This window comes from Bufo bufo, assembly GCF_905171765.1.
Source record: "Bufo bufo chromosome 1 unlocalized genomic scaffold, aBufBuf1.1 SUPER_1_unloc_2, whole genome shotgun sequence".
Taxonomy (NCBI): Eukaryota; Metazoa; Chordata; class Amphibia; order Anura; family Bufonidae; genus Bufo; species Bufo bufo.
The window spans coordinates 2,306-14,977 of NW_024399964.1; the positions used below are offsets into that span (position 1 = coordinate 2,306).

The 12,672-nt window shown below is 51.8% G+C and overlaps 1 protein-coding gene across 7 annotated transcripts in view; it reads left to right on the forward strand.

Moving 5' to 3' along the window:
* The first annotated feature begins 789 nt into the window (after positions 1-789).
* ARHGEF1 (Rho guanine nucleotide exchange factor 1) overlaps positions 790-12,672 on the forward strand; it is a 49,557-nt gene continuing 37,674 nt past the window's right edge. For 5 of the 7 annotated variants that reach the window (XM_040412963.1, XM_040412964.1, XM_040412968.1 and 2 more), the window contains exons 1-7: positions 790-894; positions 2,843-2,914; positions 3,184-3,297; positions 6,674-6,772; positions 9,570-9,612; positions 10,942-11,047; positions 11,730-11,870. In XM_040412963.1, the coding sequence (XP_040268897.1) occupies positions 877-894; positions 2,843-2,914; positions 3,184-3,297; positions 6,674-6,772; positions 9,570-9,612; positions 10,942-11,047; positions 11,730-11,870 (593 nt within the window). In that variant the 5' untranslated portion in view covers positions 790-876. Of the gene's footprint in view, positions 895-1,930; positions 2,077-2,222; positions 2,245-2,842; positions 2,915-3,183; positions 3,298-6,673; positions 6,773-9,569; positions 9,613-10,941; positions 11,048-11,729; positions 11,871-12,672 lie in introns of those variants that run through there. The other 2 variants (XM_040412965.1, XM_040412966.1) reach the window with 2 other exon arrangements.

Here is a 12,672-nt window from a genome sequence, read left to right on the forward strand (position 1 = left end):
GAGCATCTTTTCTGAGAACTTTGTGGTGTTCCTCTGCTACTCCTCTTGGAAATGTGTGAATAAATTTGCACCCACCCTTGTTAAATGGGCTGTTCTGACAGCACTGGTTGGACAGTGTCAAACTGTGCAGGGACACGCCCCCAGCTTGGAACGCTCAGTTGTCACGTCACTTATACTTTTCCAGGAGGAATAACAGAGGAATGGCGCAACTCAAAGAGTTTTTAAGAAAATATCTTGCTAAGTTGTTCTTTCATGTGGAGTACATGGGTGTATGCGTTCCGACCTTTGTGCGGGCTCTGTTGGACCAGACCACTCTCCTGCCTCCCTATAAATGTGTTGCGCCATTACTCTGTTATTCCTCTTGGAAATGTATGAAGACATTGATGATTAGCTGCTGTCCATACACAGTCTGGCAGCACTGGTTGGGCACCATCAGACTGTGCAGGGGCACGCCCCCAGCTGTTACCCCCGGTTGTTAATTAATCCTATATTTCCTGGAGGAATAAAAGAGGAACAGCACAACTGACAGTTCCAGAATTGTTACCAGCATGTACAGGTCGCAAGGTGCACACACTTCTGTACGTGGCAGTAGGTGGTATCGCAGCCTTAACTCTGCTACATCTGTATGTGTGTGCACAGAGTTGTGTCCTGATCGCCTGTGCTCTCTGAGATGTAGCAGAGCTGAATTTGCCATTTACCTCCTTAGGACTACACGGTTTGTTGACAATTTGGCCATTATAACGAGCTCGGCTCTGCTACATCACATGGTCCTGGGTGTGTTTCAGGTGGGGGTTGGATAGTTGCTGTCCGTGGCAGACGTTCACTGACTCTTCCTTTCGTCTCTGCAGGTCCTCGCCCGTCTAGAAGACCATCAGGATGGATCAAGAAGACGGGGTGAGTGCCGCCAGCGTGGTCTCTGCGCACCCGCCACGTCATATCGTGTCGGTAGAAGGGGAGGGGCTTTCAGGTTACCCCCAGTAACACTGATGTAGTGCGGTGCGAGTCCTGAGCTGCTCTAGGATTGCGAATAAGGCCTGACTGGCTGTCATTGGCGCCCATAGTAACGGCGGCGGTAAAGCAGGTGCCACAGATGCCGCCTCGCTGCCGTTTCTCACTGTACCGCCCAATCAAATTAACTGTTACCGTAATACAGTGCCCGCCACACAGGATTACCGTAATACAGTGCCCGCCACACAGGATTACCGTAATACAGTGCCCGCCACACAGGATTACCGTAATACAGTGCCCGCCACACAGGATTACCGTAATACAGTGCCCGCCACACAGGATTACCGTAATACAGTGCCCGCCACACAGGATTACCGTAATACAGTGCCCGCCACACAGGATTACCGTAATACAGTGCCCGCCACACAGGATTACCGTAATGCAGTGCCCGCCACACAGGATTACCGTAATGCAGTGCCCGCCACACAGGATTACCGTAATACAGTGCCCGCCACACAGGATTACCGTAATACAGTGCCCGCCACACAGGATTACCGTAATGCAGTGCCCGCCACACAGGATTACCGTAATACAGTGCCCGCCACACAGGATTACCGTAATACAGTGCCCCGCCACACAGGATTACTGTAATACAGTGCCCGCCACACAGGATTACCGTAATACAGTGCCCGCCACACAGGATTACCGTAATACAGTGTCTGCCACACAGGATTGCCGTAATAGAGTGCCCGCCGCACAGGGCTACCCAGGGAGATGTGCCGCCGATAATCGGGCATCTTTTATCCTGATTATGAACGCGCCGTCTCGTAGGGACATTATTCCTGCGCGGCCGTTTACTCTGACAGGAAGTTCTATGAATGTGGTCGTCACTTCCTGTGCTGGTCGCTGCAGATTATCGCTCCAGTATCGGCAGGAAAACCAGTGCCCCCCCACACCCCCGAGCTCGGCAGAGAGGATCCGATAGAGGGGTGGTTGTCAGGGGCCACACGGAGGGGGCTGCAGGTCACCAGGGGCCTCTAGAGCGTCGTTTGCAGGTCGTTATCCTGAAGGGTCGGAGCGCCGGCGTCCTGCTTGTCGCGTTGTCTGTGGTTACCGGACGCCTCTGAGGTCAGATAAGTTCTCCCGCGGTATAACGGGCAGTTTCCTGACACTTCATCTGCTTCCTGCAGGCGGGTGACACCAGCGTCCTGCAGACGTAGAACGTGCCAAGGATGGGGCAGAATAGGGGCATAAAGCGGGTCAGGAGGTCTCCGAACAGCAGCCGCGAGCGGTCGGGTGGGGGCACCATTAGTCTGATGGGTGGAAAACTTTGTATTTATTGAACTGGTCACTGATAGGGTTCACTCTGCTGAAGAGGGCACTGATAGGGTTCACTCTGCTGAAGAGGGCACCGATAGGGTTCACTCTGCTGAAGAGGGCACCGATGGGGTTCACTCTGCTGAAGAGGGCACCGATGGGGTTCACTCTGCTGAAGAGGGCACCGATGGGGTTCACTCTGCTGAAGAGGGCACCGATGGGGTTCACTCTGCTGAAGAGGGCACCGATGGGGTTCACTCTGCTGAAGAGGGCACCGATGGGGTTCACTCTGCTGAAGAGGGCACCGATGGGGTTCACTCTGCTGAAGAGGGCACCGATGGGGTTCACTCTGCTGAAGAGGGCACCGATGGGGTTCACTCTGCTGAAGAGGGCACCGATGGGGTTCACTCTGCTGAAGAGGGCACCGATGGGGTTCACTCTGCTGAAGAGGGCACCGATGGGGTTCACTCTGCTGAAGAGGGCACCGATGGGGTTCACTCTGCTGAAGAGGGCACCGATGTGGCGGGCGCCATGGTTTGTGCTTCTCCTTAGTCCGCGGTCTCCTTTTTCTCCTCAGGGATTACACTCCATGGGCGCCGTGTCAATCATCGGAGCCGAGGACGAGGACTTCGAGAATGACATTGAGCCGGTAAGTGGCCGGGAACTCTATGTCCTTAACCCTTTGTGCTCCCTTCTTTATCTAAATCCTGTGACACTATGGGCGCTGGTTGTGGGTTCACTGACTACACTTTACCATAGTCCTGCTGACTGTCTCCATTCTTCCCCTCACCCTCTCATCCTCCTGACTGTCTCCATTCTTCCCCTCACCCTCTCATCCTCCTGACTGTCTCCATTCTTTACCGCTCCCTCTTTTCCTCTGCTCCGCCCCGTTGACTCTTCCCCGGTTTGTCTCCTCAGAATGTGGACGACCAGCAGAGTTATTTCCAGAGTATTGAGCTGGTGAAGGACCACCCGGCTTACATCATGGTCTTCCTGCACCATGTCGTCCTCCAGTTTGACCCGAGCCCCCTGGTAAGTGGCCGTCCGACCTCTGACCCGGATCCGCCCTCGCGCTGTCCGGATTGTACTTCCGTAGTTTTATTCCCGCTGAGGCGTAAGAGGTTTCCAGGATTCGGTCCCTGATATATAAATCTAATGACCACATATCGGAGAGACCTACCTGACCGCGGGGCGGGAGCTGCTCAGTCTGCAGATTCACGGGGCCGTCCTGCAGAGTTACCAACAGTGCTTCGATTTCAGAGACAGTCCTGGTAAATTCGGACTGGTCAGGTTTCTTACATCCCAGGGGCGGGGCTAATGTTAGCGGCTTTTACAATTGGGTTTTAGGTGTCCCAAGGGTGGGGCTAATGTTAGCGGCTTTTACAATTGGGTTTTACATAGAAACATAGAATGTGTCGGCAGATAAGAACCATTTGGCCCATCTAGTCTGCCCAATAATGGCCCATCTAGTCTGCCCAATTTTAGGTGTCCCAAGGGTGGGGCTAATGTTAGCGGCTTTCACAATTTGGGGTTTTAGTGTCCCAGGGGTGGGGCTTATGTAAGCGGCTTTCACAATTGCGTTTTAGGTGTCCTGGGGTTAGGGCTTATGTAAGAGGCTTTCACAATTGGGTTTTAGGTGTCCCGGGGGCGGGGCTTATGTAAGAGGCTTTCACAATTGGGTTTTAGGTGTCCCAGGGGCGGGGCTTATGTAAGCGCGTCTTTCACAATTGGGTTTTAGGTGTCCCAGGGGCGGGGCTTATGTAAGCTGCTTTCATGATTGGGTTTTAGGTGTCCCAGGGGCGGGGCTTATGTAAGCAGTGGATGAATTTACCATTGAGAATGTTGGTAGGTATGATATTGTAGGTGGCCATTTTTCAGGACCTCTGGGCATATCCCATGTGCTGACCTCCTCCCTGAAATCGCTCAGCCATACTTGTACAGCCATGGGGCCCCTGGTGTGATGTTGTGGGTAATGTGCTTCTTCTCTTTCTCTCCTCCATGCTGCTCAGATGCTCGCCCCGGTTATTACAGGTGTGTGATGCCTCCTTCACGTGCTTCGCATCCCCCCCCCCCCCCGGTCTATAAATGTCTCCTCCTCAGTGTCGTTTATGGGGCTCCTGTTACTGAATTTACCGTTGATACGTTTCTCTGCGCGGCCATTAATTACATGGATCCGGCAGCGGGAATGTCGCTCGCTTTGGATCATTTTAGAAACTCTATGGTGGACCAGGACGGAGCCAACCAATCACATCACTTGCTTCATTTTTAGACTTGCTATGGAGAAGTGAAAGCTGAGCTCTGATTGGTTGCTATGGACCTCACTTATTGGCCTATGAGGGGAGATTTATAGAACTGTTGATATGAGAACCTGTTGCCCATAGCAACCAATTAGAGCACTGCTTTAATCTCCTCCTGTGTGTATGAAAAATGAAAGCTCTTCTGTGATTGGTTGCTATGGGAAAAGTCAGATTTTCAGAAATCGTCCCCATTGTGTGTGTATTGACCACCATAGACCTGGAGCTATTGGCGCACAGTCCACCGCACTGCCCATAGTCTCAGCAATTTACAGCTCTATTGGCGCACAGTCTACCGCACTGCCCATAGTCTCAGCAATTTACAGCTCTATTGGCGCACAGTCTACGGCGCTATTGGCGCACAGTCTACCGCACTGCCCATAGTCTCAGTAATTTACGGCTCTATTGGCGCACAGTCTACCGCACTGCCCATAGTCTCAGTAATTTACGGCTCTATTGGCGCACAGTCTACCACACTGCCCATAGTCTCAGTAATTTACGGCGCTATTGGTGCACAGTCTACGGCGCTATTGGCGCACAGCCCACCGCACTGCCCATAGTCTCAGTAATTTATGGCTCTATTGGCGCACAGTCTACCGCACTGCCCATAGTCTCAGTAATTTACGGCTCTATTGGCGCACAGTCCACCGCACTGCCCATAGTCTCAGCAATTTACAGCTCTATTGGCGCACAGTCTACCGCACTGCCCATAGTCTCAGTAATTTACAGCTCTATTGGCGCACAGTCTACCGCACAGCCCATAGTCTCAGTAATTTACGGCGCTATTGGCGCACAGTCCACCGCACTGCCCATAGTCTCAGTAATTTACAGCTCTATTGGCGCACAGTCTACCGCACAGCCCATAGTCTCAGTAATTTACGGCTCTATTGGCGCACAGTCTACCGCACAGCCCATAGTCTCAGTAATTTACGGCGCTATTGGCGCACAGTCTACCGCACTGCCCATAGTCTCAGTAATTTACGGCTCTATTGGCGCACAGTCTACCGCACTGCCCATAGTCTCAGTAATTTACGGCGCTATTGGCGCACAGTCCACCGCACTGCCCATAGTCTCAGCAATTTACGGCTCTATTGGCGCACAGTCCACCGCACTGCCCATAGTCTCAGCAATTTACGGCTCTATTGGCGCACAGTCTATCGCACTGCCCATAGTCTCAGCAATTTACGGCTCTATTGGCGCACAGTCTACCGCACTGCCCATAGTCTCAGCAATTTACGGCTCTATTGGCGCACAGTCTACCGCACTTCCCATAGTCTCAGTAATTTACGGCTCTATTGGCGCACAGTCCACCGCACTGCCCATAGTCTCAGCAATTTACGGCTCTATTGGGCGCACAGTCTACCGCACTTCCCATAGTCTCAGTAATTTACGGCTCTATTGGCGCACAGTCCACCGCACTGCCCATAGTCTCAGTAATTTACGAACGCTCAGTCCACCGCACTTAGGGTGGCGACTGGCTTCCCCCCCTTAAAGCCGGACCCCACCGACCACGCCCCCCCAAACTGTTAAACCACGCCCCCATTGTCGACAAAAGGAGGGGGGCATGAATACGGGAAGGTGGGCTGGGGGCAGCCCGGGCGCTTCTCTAACTCTCCGTCAGCCGCAGTCATGTCCGCGGGCTCTAGTCTCGGTCAGTTGTAGCGGCAGCTCACCCTTATAGAGCATTGTGCTGCTGCCTGAGCATGAGCTACTGAGAAAGGAGGACATCCCTGCGTCCATCCAGGGCCTGCGCCGGCGGAGGACATAAAGGCAGAAAACCGGACTGTTCGGCCAAAACAAATCTGGCCACCCTAACTGCACTACCCGTAGTCTCTGTGATTTATGGCACACAGTCTACCGCACTGCCTGTAGTCTCAGTGATTTATGTCGCATGAATGACTTTCAGTTGCAATACCAGAGTGAGCCATGAAGAAAAGTGGCGCTCTTTTTTAAGAGATGTTTTCTAATGTCATATGAACCCTGTGCGTGCACACGTGGTGGAAGCGCTCACTGGCAGCCGGCCAGCAGGTGGCAGTAGATTCCTGCTTGGTGGCTGGATGGCGGTCTCTCTGGTGCACTGCCCCCTGACCGCTGTTCCTCTCCTCTCTCTGCAGCTCTGCTTCTTACACGTGGAAATTTTAAGAAGCCTTTCAGCCAAAGAGGGAAAGAAATCCTTTACAGATTTCTACAACACGTTCCTGATGAAGGGAGCGGTGAGTATTTGCCAGCAGAGGAGCCCTCTGACATCTGTATGGTGGGGAGCGGCCGTCAGCTTATGATCCATGGTGTCAAACCTCTAGGAAAGGGTCGCAACACTACATACAGATATATACAGCCACCACTAGAGGGAGCTCAGGAGATTACTACATACAGATATATACAGCCACCACTAGAGGGAGTTCAGGAGATTACTACATACAGATATATACAGCCACCACTAGAGGGAGCTCAGGAGATTACTACATACAGATATATACAGCCACCACTAGAGGGAGCTCAGAGATTACTACATACAGATATATACAGCCACCACTAGAGGGAGCTCAGGAGATTACTACATACAGATATATACAGCCACCACTAGACGGAGCTCAGGAGATTACTACAGATATATACAGCCACCACTAGAGGGAGCTCAGGAGATTACTACATACAGATATATACAGTCACCACTAGAGGGAGCTCAGGAGATTACTACATACAGATATATACAGCCACCACTAGAGGGAGCTCAGGAGATTACTACATACAGATATATACAGCCACCACTAGAGGGAGCTCAGGAGATTACTACATACAGATATATACAGCCACCACTAGAGGGAGCTCAGGAGATTACTACATACAGATATATACAGCCACCACTAGAGGGAGCTCAGGAGATTACTACATACAGATATATACAGCCACCACTAGAGGGAGCTCAGGAGATTACTACATACAGATATATACAGCCATCACTAGAGGAGCTCAGGAGATTACTACATACAAATATATACAGCCACCACTAGAGGGAGCTCAGGAGATTACTACATACAGATATATACAGCCACCACTAGAGGGAGCTCAGGAGATTACTACATACAGATATATACAGCCACCACTAGAGGGAGCTCAGGAGATTACTACATACAGATATATACAGCCACCACTAGAGGGAGCTCAGGAGATTACTACATACAGATATACGGTATACAGTCACCACTAGAGGGAGCTCAGGAGATTACTACATACAGATATATACAGCCACCACTAGAGGGAGCTCAGGAGATTACTACATACAGATATATACAGCCACCACTAGAGGGAGCTCAGGAGATTACTACATACAGATATACGGTATACAGTCACCACTAGAGGGAGCTCAGGAGATTACTGCATTCAGATATATACAGCCACCACTAGAGGGAGCTCAGGAGATTACTACATACAGATATACGGTATACAGTCACCACTAGAGGGAGCTCAGGAGATTACTACATACAGATATATACAGCCACCACTAGAGGGAGCTCAGGAGATTACTACATACAGATATATACAGCCACCACTAGAGGGAACTCAGGAGATTACTACATACAGATATATACAGCCACCACTAGAGGGAGCTCAGGAGATTACTACATACAGATATATACAGACACCACTAGAGGGAGCTCAGGAGATTACTGCATACAGATATATACAGCCACCACTAGAGGGAGCTCAGGAGATTACTACATACAGATATATACAGCCACCACTAGAGGGAGCTCAGGAGATTACTACATACAGATATACGGTATACAGTCACCACTAGAGGGAGCTCAGGAGATTACTACATACAGATATATACAGCCACCACTAGAGGGAGCTCAGGAGATTACTACATACAGATATATACAGCCACCACTAGAGGGAGCTCAGGAGATTACTACATACAGATATACGGTATACAGTCACCACTAGAGGGAGCTCAGGAGATTACTGCATTCAGATATATACAGCCACCACTAGAGGGAGCTCAGGAGATTACTACATACAGATATATACAGCCACCACTAGAGGGAGCTCAGGAGATTACTACATACAGATATATACAGCCACCACTAGAGGGAACTCAGGAGATTACTACATACAGATATATACAGCCACCACTAGAGGGAGCTCAGGAGATTACTACATACAGATATATACAGACACCACTAGAGGGAGCTCAGGAGATTACTGCATACAGATATATACAGCCACCACTAGAGGGAGCTCAGGAGATTACTACATACAGATATATACAGCCACCACTAGAGGGAGCTCAGGAGATTACTACATACAGATATATACAGTCACCACTAGAGGGAGCTCAGGAGATTACTACATACAGATATATACAGTCACCACTAGAGAGACTTCAGGAGATTACTACATACAGATATATACAGCCACCACTAGAGGGAGCTCAGGAGATTACTACATACAGATATATACAGTCACCACTAGGGGAGCTCAGGAGATTACTACATACAGATATATACAGCCACCACTAGAGGGAGCTCAGGAGATTACTATATACAGATATATACACACACTACTAGAGGGAGCTCAGGAGATTACTACATACAGATATATACAGCCACCACTAGAGGGAGCTCAGGAACTTATTACATACAGATATATAGAACTTGCGCTCTGATATCATACAAAGTCTTATTTCTAAATTAGCGCAGAGCCTCTTTAGGTGACATTAAACCGCCTGGTGTTGGGATGCGGAGATTTACTTTATTAGATAGTGATGCGGCTTCTCCTCCTGGCAGCTCGGCCTCCGCTGTGTAGGGGTGACGGGCCCATTAATCGTGTGATTCTTGGAGCACCTCTCCGTCGGCTGCTGATAATGATTGCAGCTCTTGTACAAACATCAGCCCCGGGGCAGATCTCTGCGTTGTTCACCCGTGACTCAGGCATTCCTGAGCGTCTGCAGCTCCTGGTGTCGACTCCGCCGCCGCCGCTCTCATCGCTTCTCTTTCTTCCCTACAGATTTTGCGGGTCCCAATTCCGAGTAGCGTGTCCTTTGAACTGGGTGAGTACTAATTTGGGGGGGGGTGGACCCTCCAGAAATTGCATTGGATTTTAAAGGCATAAAGTTCTTGCCCCCTTAAATAATGTTAATATCATGATCCTGAAATGACCCCTGCTCAGCGGCGCCCTCTGGATGTCTGATGAGTCAGGTCTCTGGACCCGTCAGCCATATTGTTTGTCACCCAGGGTGGTATCCTGCAGGAGAATACAGGTCTTGGCACTAGGAGGGCAGCAGGCACTCTAAGACTAGCCCTGTCTATCCAGAAGAAGGTGTAACAAACGGATGCTCCGAGGACTCCGGCCAGCCTCTCGGTGCTCAAGTTACATCATTTGCATATATTTTTTTTCTCAGTAATTGGGCCACAAAGAGTCATAATAAGGGTATCGTTCTTATCAGCTATTATGGTTTAATGGGGTTGATCCTGCTGACCTGGATGCATGTATACAGAAGGTGGAGAACATGATGAGCCCTTCCGATAAACTATACCCACTTGTAGAAGTCTGGAATAGAATGAGATGCAGAATATACTGACACACAGATCAGAAAAAGGTCATTATGTGGCTATACACCCCAATGTATGGGTGCCAGACTGTAGGGCAGAGGTCACAGTGTTATGTGACAAGGGCACTGACCTCTCACCTCTCCCTTCAAAGAACACCACTAGCCCCGGTCATTAATGGAGGCTGAGAGGCCACTGAAGAATCCTGAAGCAAGTGCTCATTTCACCTGCAGCGCCCCTACAGGGAAAATGAAGTATTACACAGTTCCCATACTATCCTCTAACGCGGGTCCTCCCGAGCGACCAGGATCCTGAACCTAGGACCCCTCCACTATTAACTTAGCTTGTCCTAATTAAATAAGACCCCAGTGTCAGTTTTGGGTGGAGTTGCCCTTTAAGGCTGATGTCCTCTTTTGGATTAGGACGTTCCGTTCCGGTCGGTGGGTTTGGGGCGATGCTGTCTGATGCCGCCTCTCTGCGGTGAGGACGCTCTAGTCTGAGGCACAATCGCTGACCAACGCCGCGCACGCTTTTCCTGTCTCCTCCCTCCATAGAGCTGGCAAAATATCCTGTGCACAGATTGCGCCATCTCCTGGTCACATGTGGTAATGCAGAACATTCAGCAATTTACCCCTATTCTAATGGGAACAGCAGAAGTTTATTTCCTGCTACTTCCAGAAAACTTAACCCTTTCAGTCCTCGCCTATATTTTTCCTTTCCTAGCCATGAGGGACAGACATGGTTGCCATTACAGGGGTCTGCAGACGGTTTTCCCAGAGCCTAATGATTTCCCTTAGTGATAAGTAAGATGTGATTGTTCCCCATCACAGATCGCACGAGGTTAGACCTCATCCAGGACGACGCGCTGAAGAAATACATAACCGAGATCCAGAGTTACCAGATCCCAGAGATCTGCCGGCAGCTGGAAGATTTCAGGTAAGTGTCACTACTGAGTGTCGGTGATCCCACCCGCATGGTTCATCAGGGGAGTCGGGGGACCCCTGGCCCGTCTGCCTCCCTCTGTGCCGACCCGTCTGCCTCCCTCTGTGCCGACCCGTCTGCCTCCCTCTGTGCCGACCCGTCTGCCTCCCTCTGTGCCGACCCGTCTGCCTCCCTCTGTGCCGACCCGTCTGCCTCCCTCTGTGCCGACCCGTCTGCCTCCCTCTGTGCCGACCCGTCTGCCTCCCTCTGTGCCGACCCGTCTGCCTCCCTCTGTGCCGACCCGTCTGCCTCCCTCTGTGCCTCCCCCTCTGCGCCTCCCCCTCTGCGCCTCCCCCTCTGCGCCTCCCCCTCTGCGCCTCCCCCTCTGCGCCTCCCCCTCTGCGCCTCCCCCTCTCTGCCTCCCCCTCTGCGCCGACCCTCTGCGCCTCCCCCTCTGCGCCTCCCCCTCTGCGCCTCCCCCTCTGCGCCTCCCCCTCTCTGCCTCCCCCTCTCTGCCTCCCCCTCTCTGCCTCCCCCTCTCTGCCGACCCTCTCTGCCTCCCCCTCTCTGCCGACCCCTCCCCCAATGTTCTGGCAGTGGGTCTGCTTCGGGTCAGTGTTATTTTCGGCGGCGGACCTTCCGTCCCTGTACACACTGTGCTGTAGTTGCTGACACTTCCTCTGCATTCTTTATGTAGGACCAAACGGGTACTCGGCATGACCCCCGGAGAGCTGGAGCTGAGGGAGCTGGAGTCGTATAGGACCAATGACCGATACATCTTACAGTCCAAAGAGAAGCAGCTGGCGGAGCGTCTGCTGGGGAAGCTGGATGACATGCAGTGAGTACCCCCAAAATACATGGGGCGCAGCCAAAAACATGGCTCTGACAGACCCTACGTAAAAGACCACCTGACGGACGCACCAGTGAGCGCTCAGTATTATTACTCAGTGTTGAGCTACATGGAATAACGCGCCACCGCCAAATGTGCCTCTTGTCAGCGCGCCCTCATGCCACCTTCTACCACGTCCACTGCTCTCACTGTGCTGCCTGCTGCTCAACCATTCAGTCACTGCAGTGCGCACCGCGCTCCACGCCTCTTCCTGAATGCTTGCCACTCCCAGTGTTCCTTGCTGTAGTGCCACCACGCCGCGGCGCCTGTCACTCTAGCACGCCGCTTGCTGCAATGTTTGCCACTTCCCCGTGACCCTTTTTGCAGTGTTTGCAGTCTCTCACGCCGCTTGCTGCAATGCCCCCCTACTGCTTGATGCCATGTTTGTCATGTTCCTGGCTGCCCTGCAGGATGGGTCCTTCTGTTGCTTGTGACGCTGCCTACCATACATCCATGATGCCACACTGGCCGTTGTGCCCCTTGCTCCAGTGTCCATTGTGCCCTCATGCCAGGGCGTGCCCCTGTACCCCTCCTGTTTTCCCTGCTCTGTGACTATCTGCACTATGGTTTGTGCCTCATTAGCTGCAGTCCACGCTATGGTGGCCATGCCTTTTCCTGTGCCGCATACAGTCAGAGCATGCTGAGAGTTGTAGTTCTACCTGCGCACAGTCCCCTCTGCTATCCCGCTCTCAGCCCCCAGATGGGCTTCTATATATAACTCTGCTCCAGGCTGGGAAAGCCAGGACCCTTC